The 18,247-nt window shown below is 49.4% G+C and overlaps 1 protein-coding gene across 1 annotated transcript in view; it reads left to right on the forward strand.

The window, feature by feature from the left end:
• Nucleotides 1-18,247, forward strand: part of LOC309402033 (dynein axonemal heavy chain 2-like) — a gene marked incomplete at both ends in the record, with an annotated part of 46,044 nt that overhangs the window by 23,626 nt on the left and 4,171 nt on the right. Inside the window, 6 exons of the mRNA XM_081971519.1 lie at nt 2,177-2,264; nt 3,078-3,283; nt 3,930-4,059; nt 5,932-6,114; nt 13,211-13,425; nt 14,690-14,836. Of these exons, the coding sequence (XP_081827645.1) occupies nt 2,177-2,264; nt 3,078-3,283; nt 3,930-4,059; nt 5,932-6,114; nt 13,211-13,425; nt 14,690-14,836 (969 nt within the window). The remainder of the gene's footprint in view (nt 1-2,176; nt 2,265-3,077; nt 3,284-3,929; nt 4,060-5,931; nt 6,115-13,210; nt 13,426-14,689; nt 14,837-18,247) is intronic.

The raw sequence follows: 18,247 nt of genomic DNA on the forward strand, positions 1-18,247 counted from the left end.
CGTGACCGTCGCACGCTGCTTTAGTTCCCGCCGCCTTCCTGCCTCGTCAGCGCGACGGGCTTCGCCTGGATGTTAAACAAGGCGCCCAGCCGTGCCACAAAGCCCAAATCCAGATTTTAGCATTTTTCCGGTCGTCCCTTCCCCTTGGATAATGTTTGCGACCATCCGACTTCATTTATTGTCTTCTTTGCATCATTTCCTCTCCTGTTTTGGGAAGGGTGTGGCGTTAGCAGCTAGTCCTCGACTTAGAACGATTCGCTTGGTGACTGTTTGCCGTTACACTGAAAAAAAGCACCCAAAAATTGACCGTTTCGCACTTATGGCCGTCACGGTATCCCCATGTGATTTACATTCGCATGCTTGAGAACTGACTCACGTTTACGACGGTCGTAACATCCCGCTGGTCCGCTTTTGCCACCTTCTGATGAGGGAAGTCAAGGGGGAAGCCAGATTCACTGAACGACCGTGCGACTCACTGAACAACTGCAAGGATTCACTTTGCGACGGCGGCAAGAAAAGGCCGCAAAATGGTGCAAAAGTCCCTGAACAAAACTCTGTCACTTAGCAACAGAAATTTGGGGCTCAGTTATGGTCGTAACTCGAGGACTACCTGTATTTTCCCATCCCAGGGATGGATGGCCACAAACTACAGGTAGTCCTTGATTTATGACCGCCATTGAGTCCAAAACGTCTGCTGCTAAATGAAACATTTGTTAACTGAGTTTTGCCTTATTTGATCATCTCTTTTGCCACCGTTGTTAAGTGAATCGTGGCAGCCAGTAAGTTAGTCACTCGGTCGTAAAGTGAATCTGCCTTCCCCGTGGCCTTTGATTATCAGAAGGACGCCAAAGGGAGATCGCAAGGAGACCGTCACCGTCGTAAATGAGAACCAGTCGCCCTTCATGGCTGTAAGTCCGAAAAAACGAGTCCCTTTTTTCAGCCCCGTCGTAACTCCGAATGGTCACTAAACGAATGCGGGTAAGTCGAGGTTTACTACCTGTCCACAAAGACGGCCTTGAACCCCGCCTGGCAATCCTGGTTTGATGCTCGTGCCACCAGAGCTGGCAAACCATGGCTTAGTAAAATCCCGAATTTTTGGGGTGGGTGGGGGGGTTGGATGGGAAACCCTACAATTCCAGCCCTGCTAGGGGCCGCTTCCCTAAGCCCCCCTCCCTCCCTCCTGCCCACCCCCCTCCCTTCCGCCCGCCCGCCCAGCTTCTTCCCCACTTGAGAAATAATCCATCATTATGATTAGAGATGCCAGGTTTAAGTGCTCGCTTGGTCCTTGACAATTAAGCCTTAAGTGTTCCTTTTTCTTCTTGAAATTCAAATTAGGGGAGGGGGGGGGCTGGATCAATATCCAGCCAGATACAAAAAGGCATCGAAGACCCCCGCGCAGCCCCGGATTAAGCTCTTGAGCCTAGTCCCCGGGAGTGCGTGCGTCTTCGCCCTTCCCTGATTAGCTGATTTCTTCCGAAACCTCTTGCCCATGGGGGGGTGGGGGGGTGGGGAGAGAAGATGAAGGAGATCAGCCAATTGTCCCCCCCCCTCCCGTTTTCTTAAGGTTCTGGGCTGCTTGCTGCTGACCCACAATCTCCCCCTCCCCCCCCCGGTGAGAATAACAATAACCGAATGGCAGAGTGGGAAGGGACCTTGGAGGTCTTCTAGTCTGACCCGCCGCTCAAGCAGGAGAACCTAGACCCTTCCAGACATGCCTGTCCGATCTCTTCTTAAAAGCCTCCAGTGTTGAAGCACCTACACCTTCTGGTGGCAAGCGGTTCCGTTAGTTAATTAATTGCTTTCCCCGTTGGGAAGTTTCTCCTTAATTCCAGGTTGCTTCTCTCCTTGATTAGTTTCCCTCCATTGCTTCTTCTCTCGCCGTCGGGTGATTTGGAGAATAGGTTGAGCCCCCTCTTCTTTGGGGCAGCCGCTCAAGTATTGGAAGATGCTCTCAAGTCCCCCCCCCCCCGATCCTGCTCTTGGTTAGAATCGCAGAGTTGGAAGGGACCTTGGAGGTCTTCTAGTCCAGCCCCCCCGCTCAAGCAGGAAGACCCTATAGCACCATTCCAGACTAGTGACTCTTCTTAGAAACCTCCATTGATGGAGCACCCACAACTTCTGGTGGCAAGGAGTTCCACTGCTTCATTGTTTATTAACGACTGACTCTTCCCGACAGGCTTTCTGGGAAGGGATGGGTCCTGGACCAGACGAGCATCTTCGCCCAGGTGGACGCTTTTGTTCAACGCTGCAAAGATCTCCTGGAGGTAGGTGTGCAGCGACCGTCTCTTGCGGTCCATGTCAGCTTCCTCTGCAATCCATCGACGCCCCCTGGCATCGTTGAGATCCGGTCTTGTGCCGAGCAAGAGGGGATTGGCTGGACGGAGGGATCTCCCAGCCTGGTCGACAGCTGCCTGTTCTCGCATCTTTTCCCACAATTCTCTGGGCCAGCTGGATTCGTGCCCGGAGAGTAGATGACTCAAAAGCCCTTTTATTTAGATTAAAGGGAATGCCTCTCCAGCAAAGTCCCGGCCAACAGTCTTTCATGAGATTTCACCACTACGGACCTTGATCAGGCTTGGAGAGCTGCCAGGCCGATATCTTCTAAACTCCACGCTGTAGCAGCAATTCCTTGGCAAGAAGTCAGCAGCAGTTCTTCACCCGAATGAATGGAACTAATGGCCTCCTGCAAACTCCACTCCCCTGTCGCTCCTCTTTTATTTCTTCTGGGAGGGACCATTCGCCGTCCACCTGTGGCTTTACTCCCGAGTCGATCCCTGTTCTTTAGCTGTTCCCTTTGCCCGGGCACTCTGCGCATGCGCACATCGGGAACAGGCTCCAGCTGTTCTTCTGCCTCACTGATCTCCGACTCCGAAGGCAGCTGGTAACTGTCGGACGGCCCTGGCCCCCTCTCTGCCTCCGACGCAGAGCCCTCATCCGAGCCTTCCCCAGACTCCAGGACTGGCCCATGTCCCTCCCCAACCTCCTCACTCTCCAACTCTGCTGTCAGATCCTCTGGAGGGCCACAACTGTAGATCCCAGGGAAGATGGTGATCAGAGCCGCTTCCTTTTCCTGATAGGTCTGCGAGAGCCAGCAGCACTTCGCCCGCTGGGAAGACGGCAAACAGACCCCGCTGCCCTGTTTCTTTGGTCAACAAGGCCCTCAGATGACCCGGAGCTTGCTGGAGATCGAGGAGACCTTCAATAAATATCTCAACAACCTCCGGAACGTGAAAGGGGGGATTCTGGATGTGAAGAACACCAGCTGGCATGAAGACTTCAGCCGGTGAGAAAAGTCCACTTCTCCAAGGAAGAAAAGACGGGTCTTCCTTTGGGTGGGGAGCATGGGGAGGGAAGGAGAGCTCCATGGGACGTGGGCCATGGAGGTCCACCATGAGCTCCAGATGGTTTACAAGAGCTTCTTCTTCTTCTTCTTCTTCTTCTTCTTCTTCTTCTTCTTCTTCTTCTTCTTCTTCTTCTTCTTCTTCTTCTTCTTCTTCTTCTTCTTCTTCTCCCTTCTCCCTTCTCCCTTCTCCCTTCTTCTTCACCCTTCTCCCTTCTTCTTCTCCTCCCTTCTTCTCCTCCCTTCTTCTCCTTTTTCTCCTTCTTCTCCTTCTCCCTTCTTCTTCTTCTCCCTTCTCCCTCCTTCGCCTTCTTCATCTTCCTCCTCCTCCTTCTTCTCCCTTCTCCCTTCTTCTCCTTCTCCCTGCTTCTTCTTCTCCTTCTCCCTTCCTCTTCTTCTCCTTCTCCATACTCCCTCCTTCTTCATCTTTGTCTTCATCTTCTTCTTCCTCTCCCTTCTTATTCTCCTCCTTCTTCTTCTCCCTTCTCCCTTCTTCATGTTCATCTTCTTCTCCCTTCTCCTCCTCCTCCTCCTCCTCCTCCTCCCTTCTCCTCCTCCTTCTTCTTCTCCCTTCTTCTTGTGCCATCAGCTTCCGCGCAGGAGTCAAGGATCTGGAAGTCATGACCCAGAACTTAATGACTTCCGCTTTCGAGACGGTGAAGGACGTAGAACACGGGGTGGAGATTCAGGATATCTTCCAACATTTGTCATCCCGAGAGGTACGCTTGGACCAACCAGGGCTGAACTGGGGAGATGGGAGGCAGCTGGTGGGGGAGGGTGGGGAAGGAAAGACAGGGCTTCCAAGAATGGCTGTATCAGTGCTAAAATGTCACCTGGTGGACCTGTGGCCCAGTTTTCTTAGCCAGCAGAAGAATGGCTTGAAAGACCTAAAATGGTATTTGGGTCTCTTGAATGATGCTTGGAAGGGTTGAAGCAACTTAACAATGTTAAGCATGGAATTCTGGGAGATGAAATCCTCCCACCTAAAGCATGGAATTCTGGGAATTGAAGACCATCTATTTTAAGAAGGGAATTCTGGGAGTTGAAGTCCTCCCATCTAAAGCATGGAATTCTGGGAGTTGAAGTCCATCTATTTTAAGCATGGAATTCTGGGAGTTGAAGTCCTCCCATATAAAGCAGGGAATTCTGAGAGTTAAAGTCCTCCCATCTAAAGCATGGAATTCTGGGAGTTAGAAGTCCATCTATTTTAAGCATGGAATTCTGGGAGTTGAAGTCCTCCCATATAAAGCAGGGAATTCTGGGAGTTGAAGTCCATCTATTTTAAGCATGGAATTCTGGGAGTTGAAGTCCTCCCATATAAAGCAGGGAATTCTGGGAGTTAGAAGTCCTCCCATCTTAAGCAGGGAATTCTGGGAGTTAGAAGTCCATCTATTTTAAGCATGGAATTCTGGGAGTTGAAGTCCTCCCATATAAAGCAGGGAATTCTGGGAGTTGAAGTCCATCTATTTTAAGCATGGAATTCTGGGAGTTGAAGTCCTCCCATATAAAGCAGGGAATTCTGGGAGTTAGAAGTCCTCCCATCTTAAGCAGGGAATTCTGGGAGTTAGAAGTCCATCTATTTTAAGCAGGGAAATTTGGGAGTTGAAGTCCTCCCATATAAAGCATGGAATTCTGGGAATTGAAGTCCTCCCATCTAAAGCATGGAATTCTGGGAGTTAGAAGTCCATCTATTTTAAGCAGGGAAATTTGGGAGTTGAAGTTCTCCCACTTTAAGCAGGGAATTCTGGGAGTTAGAAGTCCATCCATCATAAGCATGGGATTCTGGAAGATTGTTTCCACCTACTGTAACTTAAGGATGGAATTCTGGCAGTTGAAATCCACCCATCATCAAGTTGTTGAGGTTGAGCTTGAATGCCTTAGCACAGCCTTTCCCGACCTGGACTTCAACTCCCAGAATCCCTTGGCCGGGAAGGGAATTCAACCGAAGCAACAGATCTCCTCAGTTGCGACGTGCATGCGAGCGCAAGAGAGAAGTGAGGAACATGGTGGTAGAAACCAGAACAGTCTTCTCAACCTTGATAGCTTGAAGATGGCTGGACCTCAACTCCAAGATGGCTGGCTGGGGAATTCTGGGAGTTGAAGTCCACCCATCTTCAGGTTGCCTAGTTTTGAAAACAGCAGGTTCAAGGAATAGAAGAGAATCAGAATAGAGCTGGAAGGGACCTTGGAGGTCTTCTAGTCCAGCCCACTGCTCAAGCAGGAGATCCTATCCCCTTTCCGACAAATGGCTGCCCAGTCTCTTCTTCAAAACCTCCATCGATGGAGCACCCACAACTTCCAGTGGCAAGCTGTTCCACTGGTTAAAGATTGTCCTTACTGTTAGGAACTGAACTCCAGGTTGCTTCTCTCCTTGATTGATTTCCACCCGTTGCTTCTTGTCCTGCCTTCAGGCGCTTTGGAGAAGAAATTGGAAATGAATCCAACTTAGATTGGAAGCTGGGGGAGATGCAGGAGAACCTGCTAACAGAATGGAACGAGAGAGTTGGAAGGGACCTCGGCGGTCTTCTAGGTCTAGGACACCCCCACCCCACCCTTGACCTGTCCCAACCGATGTCTTCTCCTTCCTTCAGGCCATCAAGCGCACCTTCGACAAGAAGACGGTGGACGTCTTCATGCTCTTCAACCGGGAGCTCTCACTGGTCAACAAGGAACTCAGCAAGAAGGTCCCATTCCTGACGCCATACATGTGTCATTATTCAGGCATGGCCCACTGGATGCGCGCCCTCAGGCGGCGCGTGGACAGACCCATGAAGGTATGGCTGGTGCTTCTGAAAAGCTGGGTTGGAGGCTGGGCTGAGGGCATCTCCCATAGCTTCCCAGAATGGCTTCTTCTGAGCTCCTGGTTCAGTTGGGTGGCTGTGAAGACAACGGTGAAGATATTTTATAGGGAGTCCTTAATTTACGTTGGAGACTGAGCTGAGGGCATCTCCCATAGCTTCCCAGAATGGCTCCTTGTGAGCTCCTGGTTCAGTTGGGTGGCTGTCAACACAACGGTGAAGATATTTTACAGGGAGTCCTTAATTTACGTTGGAGACTGAGCTGAGGGCATCTCCCATAGCTTCCCAGAATGGCTCCTTCTGAGCTCCTGGTTCAGTTGGGTGGCTGTGAAGACAACGGTGAAGATATTTTATAGGGAGTCCTTAATTTACGTTGGAGACTGAGCTGAGGGCATCTCCCATAGCTTCCCAGAATGGCTCCTTGTGAGCTCCTGGTTCAGTTGGGTGGCTGTGAAGACAACGGTGAAGATATTTTACAGGGAGTCCTTAATTTACGTTGGAGACTGAGCTGAGGGCATCTCCCATAGCTTCCCAGAATGGCTCCTTCTGAGCTCCTGGTTCAGTTGGGTGGCTGTCAACACAACGGCGAAGATATTTTACAGGGAGTCCTCAGATAACGACCGCAATGGGGCCCCTCCAGAATTCCTCTCGCAACGCACAGAGGTTCTTAAATCGTGCCCAATCTTACGACCTATTTCGCCATGGCACAGGTGGTACATATGTTCCACTTTCAAATATCTTTCCTGGGTAATAGTCTACAGGCAGTCCTCGACTTGCAACCATTCGTTTAGTGACCGTCCAAACTCACAACGGCCCTGAAAAAAGTTTTTGGGGACCGTTTTTCACACTTACGACCGTGGTGGCCTCCCTGGGGGGGGTGTCATGTGATCAAAATTCAGAGGCATGTACTTATGATGGTTGCCAGGTCCCAGATAGTGACGTGATTTCCCCTTTTGCGACCTTCTGACAAGGCCAGTCAAGGGGGGGGAAGCTGGATTCACTTAATGACCACTTAACAATTGCAGTGGTTCACTTAACGACTCTGGTTGAGAAAGATGGGGTGGAACTCCCTTCGTAAATGTCTCGCATGTAGCAGCAGAAATGTTGGCCTCGTCGTAAGTCGAGGACTGCCTGCATTGGACAGGGCCCCCCATCAGGAAATCCCAAAGCTGCCTATTAGATCAGGAAGGTGGAAAAAGCAACAAATGTAAAATTAACAAGTGATTTTATTTATTTGAATATCAAACCTTCGGATCAGGTTTGGGAAGCCGCATTCAGTTAACCGGTGTGTGGGCAACTACACAACTGCAGTGACAAACTTAACAGCTGTGGCAAGAAAAGTCAAAAAAATCGCTTGCCAAGGATCTCGCTTAGCAACCGAAATGTGGGCCTCCGTTGGGTAGTCGTAAGTTGAGGAAATTGCTTGTAAATAAAGATTGTTGCTTCCCAGTGCTCTCCGCGTGAAAAACAGTGTGGAGAGATCCCTCTTTCGGTTCCACTGGCTAAAAATAAAATTAAGAATGGAGGAGGAGAAGGAGGAAGAGGAAGGCATGAAGGAGGAGGAGGAGGAGGAGGAGGAGGAGAAAAGGAAGAGAAGAAGGAAAAAGAAGAGGAGGAGGAGAAGGGAGGAGGAAGAGGAAGGCATGAAGGAGGAGGAGGAGGAGGAGAAAAGGAAGAGAAGAAGAGGAGGAGAAGGGAGAAGGAGGAAGAGGAAGGCATGAAGGAGGAGGAGGAGAAAAGGAAGAGAAGAGGAGGAGGAGAAGGGAGAAGGAGGAAGAGGAAGGCATGAAGGAGGAGGAGGAGGAAAAAAGGAAGAGAAGAGGAGGAGGAGAAGGGAGAAGGAGGAAGAGGAAGGCATGAAGGAGGAGGAGGAGGAGGAGAAAAGGAAGAGAAGAGGAGGAGGAGAAGGAGGAAGAGGAAGGCATGAAGGAGGAGGAGGAGGAAAAAAGGAAGAGAAGAGGAGGAGGAGAAGGGAGAAGGAGGAAGAGGAAGGCATGAAGGAGGAGGAGGAGGAGGATAAAAGGAAGAGAAGAGGAGGAGGAGAAGGAGGAAGAGGAAGGCATGAAGGAGGAGGAGGAGAAAAGGAAGAGAAGAAGAGGAGGAGAAGGGAGAAGGAGGAAGAGGAAGGCATGAAGGAGGAGGAGGAGAAAAGGAAGAGAAGAAGAGGAGGAGAAGGGAGAAGGAGGAAGAGGAAGGCATGAAGGAGGAGGAGGAGAAAAGGAAGAGAATAGGAGGTGGAGAAGGGAGAAGGAGGAAGAGGAAGGCATGAAGGAGGAGGAGGAGGAAAAAAGGAAGAGAAGAAGAGGAGGAGAAGGGAGAAGGAGGAAGAGGAAGGCATGAAGGAGGAGGAGGAGGAGAAAAGGAAGAGAAGAGGAGAAGGAGGAAGAGGAAGGCATGAAGAAGGAGGAGGAAGAGAAGAAGGAAGAAGACGAGGAGGAGAAGGAGGAGAGAGAAGGAGGAAGAGGAAGGCATGAAGAAGGAGGAGGAAGAGAAGAAGGAAGAAGACGAGGAGAAGGAGGAGAGAGAAAGAGGAAGAGGAAGGCCTGAATGAGGAGGAAGAGGAGGAGGAGAAGGGAGAAGAAGAGGAGGAGGAGGAGAAGGGAGAAGGAGGAAGAGGCATGGAAGAGGAGGAGGAAGAAGAAGTAGAAGAGGAGGAGGAGGAGGAGAAGAAGAAGAAGAGGAAGAAGAAGCAGAAGAGGAGGAGGAGGAAGAAGAAGAAGAGGAGGAGGAGATAAAAATATCAGACAGTCTGAACATCTGGCTGACTGTGAGATAATCAATTAATAATAATAACAACAACAACAACAACAACAACAACAATAATAATACTAAGGCCTTTGTTTACGGCTACCCATTCCTTTTTTTGTTTTCCCCCCCTCTGCTTTTGCGCTCTTTACCTGAATCCCATCCTCCTTCGCTGGTTTCCTTTTAGCAGCTTTAATTATACGCCGGGAGAGAAACAACCTGGCCTTCCAGCCGTCAATCAAAACGCAATGCCCCCCCCTCCCCTCTTTTCTCGAAAATGGAAAATAAGAGAAATGGGCCAAAAACAAAATGGCTCCCCCCGAAATCGTTCCTGGGGGAAATTTCCCCTCAAGAGGGAGGGCGAGAATGGTTTTTATGGACCGCAAAACAACAACAAAAAGCTCTTTTCTGGCTTTAATGTTAGTAGCGTGTGATGGGCGATGTGCCCAGTCTTTGAAATGCAGCCAGTCCTCGGACCTATGACCGCGATTCAGCCCCGTCGCTAAGCAAGACATTGGCAGAGAGTTACGGCCTTTTGTGTCGCGGTCGCTAAGGGAATCGCTGTGGTTCTTCAGCGAGTGACGCAGTTGTTAAGTGAGTTTGGATTCCCCCACGGACTTGGGCTGGTCAGAAGGTCACAAAAGGGGACTCACGACACACACACAGACACACACACACCGGGACGCTGCGACCGTCATAAACGTGAGTCGGTTGCCCAACATCTGAAATTCGATCGTGTCCACCACGGGGAATGCTTCTGCAACGGTCGTAAGTGTGAAAAAGGGTCATGGGTCACTTCCTCAGTGCCGCCGTAACCTGGAACGGTCGCTAAATGAATGGTTTATAATATAAGCCGAGGACTACCTGTAGAGGTCGTTGTGAAGGCGTTTCGTTTGCAGACGTTTCACAACCCCTCTAGGTAACGTCATCAGCGCTTGAAGGGATTGGGATGTGTGGAGCGGGGGAAGGAGAAGGAGAGGAAGGAGAGAAGGTGGGAAATGAAGAGGAGGAGAAGGAGGAGGACGATGGAATCCTTAGTGCTCTGAGTTAGGTTGCTTTCTTACAGACGTTTCGTGACCCAACTAGGTAGCGTCATCAGTGTTAGAAGGCAGTGGGATTTGCTCTCTGTTTAGATACTTGCTTTCTCAGTGTTGGTTTGGAGTCCTGTCGGTGTCCCTTGCTGCTCGTGTCCGTCTTAGGAACGAAAAAAGGTCATGAAAATGACTGCACAACTCTATTTCACTGTTGGTGGAGGCTAAGTATCACAAGAGTTGGAAGGGCCTTCAGAGGTCATCCAGCCAAGCCTTCTTTACCCGGCAGAATTCGGAACCATCTACACCGCGCTAGGGGACTCTTCAGCCTCAGTTTGAAAACCAGCGGGGAAGGGGAAGAAATCCCTCTCTGTCAATCAGTTCCACGGGTTGGATTGACAGCTCTTCCTGTCAACAAGTCCTTCCTAATGCCTCATCTGTTGATGTCTCATCTCCATTCTGATCGTCTTACTATCTGGAGCAGGGGAGGAGGAGCACGTCCCTTCTACAGGAAGCTTTCTCAACCCTAGTAACTCTAACATAGGTGGACTTCAACTCCCAGAATTCCCATGCTTAAGATGCATGACTTCAACTCCCAGAATTCCATGCTTAACATGGGAGGACGTCAACTCCCAGAATTCCACATTTAAGATGGATGCACTTCAACTCCCAGAATTCCCTTCTTAAAATTGATGGTCTTCAATCCCCAGAATTCCATGCTTTAGGTGGGAGGATTTCATCTCCCAGAATTCCATGGTTAAAATGGATGGCCTTCAAACCTCCCAGAATTTCCTGTCTAAAATGGATGGACTTCAATTCCCAGAATTCCATGCTTAAGATGGATGCACTTCATCTCCCAGAATTTTCTCAACCTTAGCAACTCTAAGATAGGTGGACTTCAACTCCCAGAATTCCATGCACATGATAGGTGGAATTCAATTCCCAGAATTCCATGCTTAACATGGGAGGACTTCAACTCCTGGAATTCCACGCTTAACATGGGAGGAATTCAACTCCCAGAATTCCCTGCTTAAAATAGATGGACTTCAACTCCCAGAATTCCATGCACAAGATAGGTGGAATTCAATTCCCAGAATTCCATGCTTAACATGGGAGGACTTCAACTCCCGGAATTCCCTGCTTAAAATAGATGGACACCATCTCCCAGAATACCACACTTAAGATAGGTGGACTTCATCTCCCAGAATTCCCTGCTTAAGATGGGAGGACTTCAAATGTCCCAGAATTCCATACTTAAAATGGATGAACTTCAAATCTCCCAGAATTCCCTGCTTAAGATGGAGGCACTTCATCTCCCAGAATTCCGTGCTTTAGGTTGCAGGACTTCAACTCCCAGAATTCCACACTTAAGATCTGTGTGGACTTCCCCAAGGTGCTCTTTCCTTCTCTCTCTCTCTCTCTCTCTTTCTCTCTCTCTCTCTCTCTCTCTCCCCCTCCCTCTCTGTCTCTGTCTGTCTGTCTCTCTCTGTCTCTCTCTCTCTCCCCCGTTTGGTTTTACGGGCTGTGCCTCATGGGTGTTATGATCCAAACCCTCGGGTTGCCCCTCCGCCGATGGAAAGCAAGATGGCTTCCTTCCCAGGCAGCACCTACGGAACGGCTGGTGCAGGTTTTGGAGAGCGGAGGGGATGCATTCATCGGTGATGCCCCTCTTGTCGTTCTCGGGAGGGCACGGGTGGGCAGCCAGCGTCCCCCTCCCCGCTTCTGCGCCCCTCGCCAGTGCTGACGAAGCGACCCCTCGCTAGGCCAGCTGGCACAGGCGCCCGCTGAGTCAACCGATGCTAACGGCAGCTGGTTTTTCCGAAAACATGTCTTACTTTTATCTTGGCGCCGAGACCGTTGGCACCCTTTTCCTAGGTGGCATGTGTTGTTTTCTTCCATTACGCCCACCCGAACGTGTCTTTGTGGGCAACGGGGTGGGGTGGGGATTTAATTTGCAATTTCCTGTTGACCGAGCAGAGGGCGAGGGGAGCAAAAGATTCGGGGAGTGGAACATGGGCGCTCTGATTTGGCAGGCAGGGAACGGTGGGCTCCTGCCAACTTTCGCAGTCCCCGGCCGGATGCCAGGAGCCCGTGGGCGGTACCGTTAGGATGCCACACGCACAGCCATCCTCCCCTTTGACAGGTGCGTGGTAGCTGCAAGGAAGGACAGGTAGTCCTTGACTTACGACGGTTCATTTAGTGACCGAAGTTAGGACGGTGCTGAAAAAAAGGGGACGTTTTTCACACTTAGGACTGTTAGCAGCATTTCCGTGGTCATGTGATCAAAATCCAGCCGTTTGGCCAGTGACTCGGATTTATGACGGTCGCGGTCTCCCAGGGGGTCATGCGATTCCCCTCCTGGCCAGCAAAGCCAAGGAGAAATCCACATTTGCTTACTGCAGCAATTCACTTAACAGCTGTGGCAAAGCAGGTCGTCAAATAGGGCAATGTTTCACTTAACAACGGTCTGACTTAGCAACAGAAATGTTGGGCCCAATTGTCATAAATGGAGGGCTACCTGTGATTTAGGCCTTTTTTTTCGCTTTCCTGGCCTCTCCTGATAACGATTTGAACACAAAATTGGCAAGAACTTGTTTCACAAGTCGTCCTCGACTTACGACCACAATTCAACCCAACATCCCCCTTGCTAAGCAGGACAGTTGTTAAGTGAGTTTGGCCCCATTTTTACCATCTTTCTCGTTGTTGCGCGAATCCCTTGCCGTTGTTAAGTTAGACCCCCGGTTATTAAGTGAACCGGGCTCCCCCATTGACTTTGGACGGTCAGGCGGTCGCAAAAAGGGGAATCATGGCGACCATCATAAATACGAACCGGTGGCCAAGCGTCCGAATTCGGATCACGGGGATGTTGCAACGGTCGTCAGTGAGAAAACGGTCATACAAGTCACGTTTTTTTCAGTGCTGTTGGGAATTTGAACGGTCGTTAAATGAGAGGTTATAAGCTGAGGACTAAATGTAGACGAGAATATAGTCAATGAACAGTCGAGGTTACAAGGGTGCTAGACAAGGGAGGCTGAACCTGTATCTTTTACGGCAGGGGTGTCCACACTTGGCAACTTTAAGACTTGTGGACTTCAACTCCCAGAATTCCCCAGCCAGCTCTGCTGGCTGGGGAATTCTGGGAGTTGAAGTCCACAAGTCTTAAAGTTGCCAATTTTGGATACCCCTGTAATTTACGGCAACGCAAGGATTCTGCACTGCTGACACCTTTAACGCCGCCCTCCAAGCTTTCCCGCAGCGTCTTCTCCTACGGTCCCTTTCTCTCCCTCTTTGGCCAGTGCCTCACCAAGGCCCACTTCATCCCTCACATTGGGACGGGAGAGGAGAGCTTCCAGACCTACCAGCTCCTGGTCCAGGCCATGGACGAGATCGAGAGGAAGACCTTCCACGAGTGGACGCAAGGCCTGGACAAGGACAGCCTCAAGCGCCTGGACACGCCTCTCCTCATCCTGAGTGCCGAGAAGCCGGGGATGCTGGACATCAATTTTGACAAGTGAGGAGGGAAAAGGCGGGAAGGAGAGGAGAGGAGCTGGTTGCCCCTGGCGCTCCACCACCGTCTCATGGGGCCTTCATGCTCCTTTCTTCTCCTTCCCCTTCTCCTCTTCCTCCTTCTTTCACCTTCTTCCTCCTCCTCCTCCTTCTTATTCTCCTCCTTTTCCTTCTCCTTCTCCTTCTCTCGCCTCTCTCCTTTTCCTTTTCCTTTTCCTTCTCCTCCTCTTCCTTCTCTTTCCTCCTCCTTTGTCCTTCTCCTTCATCCTTCTTTTACCTTCTTCCTTCTCCTCCTCCTTCCTTCTTCTCCTTCTCCTCCTTTTCCTTCTTCTGATTCTCTCCTCTCTCCTTTTCCTTCTCCTTCCTCTTTCTCCTTCCTTCTTATTTCTTCTCCACCTCCTCCTCCTTTTCCTTCTCCTTCTGATTCTCTCTCCTCTCTCCTTTTCCTCCTCCTCTTCCTTCTCTTTCCTCCTCCTTTGTCCTTCCTCCTTCTTTTACCTTCTTCCTTCTTCTCCTTCTCCTCCTTCTCCTCCTCCTCTTCCTTCTTCTGATTCCTCTCTCCTTTTCTCCTTTCTCCTTCCTTCTTATTCCTCCGCCTCCTCCTGCTCCTCCTTCTCCTTCTGATTATCTCTCCTTTTCCTTCTCCGCCTCTTCCTTTCTCCTCCCTCCTTCTTTCTTCTCCTCCTCCTCCTTCTTCCTTCTCCTCCTCCTCCTTTTCCTTCTCCTTCTGATTCTCTCTCCTCTTTCCTTTTCCTCCTCCTTCCTCCTCCTTTCTCTTTCTCCTTCCTTCTTATTTCTCCTTTTCCTCCTGCTCCTCCTTCCTCCTCCTCCTCCATCTTCTTGTTCTCTTCCTTCCCCTTCTTCTTCTTCTTCCTCATTCTTTCTCCTTCTCCTTTCCATTCTTCCTTCTCCTCCTCCACCTTCTCCTTCCTCCTTCTCCTCTTCCTCTTCCTCCTCCTCCTTCTTATTCTCATTTTCCTCCTCCTCCCTCCTCCCTCCTCTCCTTTTCCCTCTCCTCCTTCTCTAATCTCCTCCTTCTTCCTTCATCTTCCTTCTCCTTCCCCTTCTCCTTCTGATTCTCTCTCCTCCTCCTCCTCCTCCTCCTTCCTCCTCCCTCCTCCTCCTTCCTCCTTCCTTCTCCTTCTTCCTTCTCCTTCTTATTCTCTTCCTTCCCCTTCTCCTTCTGATTCTCTCTCCTCCTCCTCCTCCTTCCTCCTCCCTCCTCCCTCCTCCTCCTTCCTCCTTCCTTCTCCTTCTTCCTTCTCCAGGCACCTGCTAAAACTATTTGTGGAAATTCACTACTGGGAGCGAGTGCTGTTTGAGATCCCGCACTACGTGGTGGAGGTGTACGAACGGAAGGAGGACCTGAGGAACTTGAGGGAGAACCTTTTGCTGGTGGCCCGCGACTACAACAGGTTGGTAGCTTTGCATCCCACCAAGTTTGGAAGTTCCTCCTCACGACCACCTTTCGATTTCGGGAGAGCTGTTCTGGGGCTCTGTCACCCTTGCCTGATCCAGTTGGGAGGGTAGATATCTACCTCAGCTTCATGACCGATAAATACGGCCACCTTTTGCCCCCTCCTCCTGCAGCAGGCAGGACCAGTTCACCAGCGGAACGCCTCGCCACCAGAAGTCTGTAGAGATTCTCCATCACCCGTGGTTGTCCCAAAGATGCTTTTTGCAGGAGGCAACTGGACTTTCTCGTGCTTTTTTTTTCCTTTTGAAGACATTTTGCTTCTCATCCAAGAAGCTTCCTCGGCTCTGACAGGATAGTGGATAAAAATAATAGGATAGGTCAATCCTTCCATTCCCCACTATCCTGTCAGAACGGAAGAAGCTTCTTGGATGAGAAGCGAAATGACTTCAAAAGAAAAAAACCCAAGAAAGTCCATTTGCCCGCTGGAAAAAAAAGCACCTTTGGGACTTGCCACCAGAAGGGGTGGGGGCTCCATCCCTGGAGGTTTTTAAGAGGAGACTTGTCTGAAATGGTCCAGGGTCTCCTGCTTGAGCAGGAAGTTGGACTAGAGGACCTCCAAGGTCCCTTCCGGCCCTACGATTCTATGACTCTGTATGAGGTAGATTAAATAGATGAGAGAGAGAGAGAGAGAGAGAGAGAGAGAGAGAGAGAGAGAGAGAGAGAGAGAGAGACCAAGTAGATAGATAGATAGATAGATAGATAGATAGATAGATAGACAGACAGACAGACAGACAGACAGACAGACAGACAGACAGACATATATACTGATAGATAGATAGATAGATAGATAGATAGATAGATAGATAGATAGATAGATAGATGATAGATAGATAGATAGATAGATAGATGATAGATAGATGATAGATAGATAGATGATAGATAGATAGATAGATGATAGATAGATAGATGATAGATAGATAGATATATGATGGATGGATGGATGAATGATAGATGGATGGATAGATAGATATAGATAGATATAGATAGATACTGATAGATAGATAGATGATAGATGTAGAAAGATAGATAGATAGATGTAGATAGAGAGAAAGAGAGAAAGAGAGATAGAGAGAAAGATGATAGAGAGATAGATAATGGATGGATGGATGGATGGATGGATGGATGATAGATGGATGGATGGATAGATAGATAGATAGATAGATAGATAGGTGATAGATAGAGATGGATGGATGGATGGATGGATGAACGATAAATGATAGATAGATAAATAAATAGATAGATAGATATAGATACTGATAGATAGATAGATAGATAGATAGATAGATAGATAGATAAATAGATGTAGAAAGATAGATAGATGTAGATAGATAGATAGAGAGATAGATGATAGATAGATAGATAGATAGATAGATAGATAGATAGATAGATAGATAGATGATAGATAGATAGATAGATAGATAGATAGATAGATAGATAGATAGATAGATGATAGATAGATAGATAGATGATAGATGGATGGATGGATGGATGGATGGATGGATGGATGGATAGAAAGATAGAGAGACAGACAGACAGACAGAGCACACCTAACAGTGAGGATCATGAATCAGTGGAACAGCCTGCCACCAGAAGTTGTGGAGGCTTTTAAGAACAGACTGGACAGTGACTTGTTTGAAATGATGTAGGCTCTGGGGGCTGGGCTAGAAGACCTCCAAGGTCCCTTCCAACTCTATTATTCTGTGGGACATGATAGCATCCTCCAATATCTAAGGGGCTTCCACAAAAAAGAGGAGGGGGCCCACCTATTCTCCAAAGCCCCTGAAGGCAGGAGAAGAAGAAGCAACGGAGGGGAACTAACCAAGGAGAGAAGCAACCTGGAATGAAGGAGAAACTCCCTCACAGGGAGGACAATTCACCAGGGGAACTCCTTGCCACCAGAAACTGTGGGTGCTCCAACACCGGAGGCTTTTAAGAGGAGACTGGACAGCCATTTGTCTGAAGTGGTCTAGGGCCTCCTGCTTGGGCAGGGGGTTGGACTAGAAGACCTCCAAGGTCCCCTCCAGGGAACTTGCACGCATGCGCGGGTTGGGGTGTGTGTGTGTCGTGGTGTGTGTGTAGAAGCCCTTTCAGTTGACTCCTTTGAGATGTTCCTTGTGGAGGTGGGCTTGGCAAGAGGGTCCCTGTTTTGGTTTTTTTTGCTTTCTTTCTGGAGCGCCAGGGGAGGCCTTGGCTCTGGCGAGGAAGTGTGGCTCGCAACGCACTCTCTCTTGGCAGCGGTGCTTTTTTTTTTTTGGTCATGACACACGCACGTGTGCGAAGCTTGTGTTTTTTTGCGCCTGTTTTATTTTCTCCTTGGAAGTTAATTGAGCGGGGGGGGGAGAGGGGGGAACTGGGCAGGATGCGGCGGTCTGTTTTCCTCCAATTTACCTCAGCAAGGATGGGCCTGGGCCTGGTCGTCAGGCCTTCCTGGGGATTACGGTTACCATCGTCCATACCCAACATGAGTTGGGGTGGGGTGGGGGGCTGGGAGTAATGGGTCTGTAGGCCAACATGCCACCAGGGCAGGGAAGATGGAAGGATGGAGGGCAGGGTTTCTCAGTGTTGGGCACTTTAAGACGTGGGGACTTCAACTCCCAGAATTCCACGCTTAAGGTGGGAGGATTTCTTCTCCCAGATTTCCACATTTAAGTTGGATGCACTTCATCTCCCAGAATTCCATGCTTCTGTCTGGACTTCATCTCCCAGAATTCCATGATTAAGATGGGTGGACTTCATCTCCCAGAATTCCATGATTAAGATGGGTGGACTTCATCTCCCAGAATTCCATGATTAAGATGGGTGGACTTCATCTCCCAGAATTCCATGCTTAAATGGATGGAGTTCAACTCCCTGAATTCTGCGCTTATGTCTGGACTTTATCTCCCAGAATTCCATGATTAAGACGGGTGGACTTTAACTCTCAGAACTCCATACTTAAAATAAGTGGACTTTATCTCCCAGAATTCCACACTCAAGATGGGTGGACTTCATCTCCCAGAATTCCATGCTTAAGATAAATGGGCTTCATCTCCCAGAATTCTATGCTTAAGATGAGTGGACTTTAACCACGGTGTCTGGGGCATTCTGGGAATTGAAGTCCTCTTCAACTTCATCAAAGCAATCTTGCTTTGAAGATCCGTTACGAAGGCCTCTTGAGGGACCTTCAGGATTTGAGGTTGGGCAAAATTTGCGGGTTGTCCTTAAGGAAACCCAAAGCTATTGAGAGGTTGAGCAATCTCCACCGGCCTCTCTCCGCCAGAACCAGGGATGGGAGTGATTTACGGAAACAAGGAACATCTGGCGGAAGGCCGCCTGCTGCATAACGTATTTTGACGGCAAGGCCTGGAAT

The sequence above is a fragment of the Natrix helvetica genome (genome assembly GCF_964273705.1).
Source record: "Natrix helvetica genome assembly, chromosome: Z".
Taxonomy (NCBI): Eukaryota; Metazoa; Chordata; class Lepidosauria; order Squamata; family Natricidae; genus Natrix; species Natrix helvetica.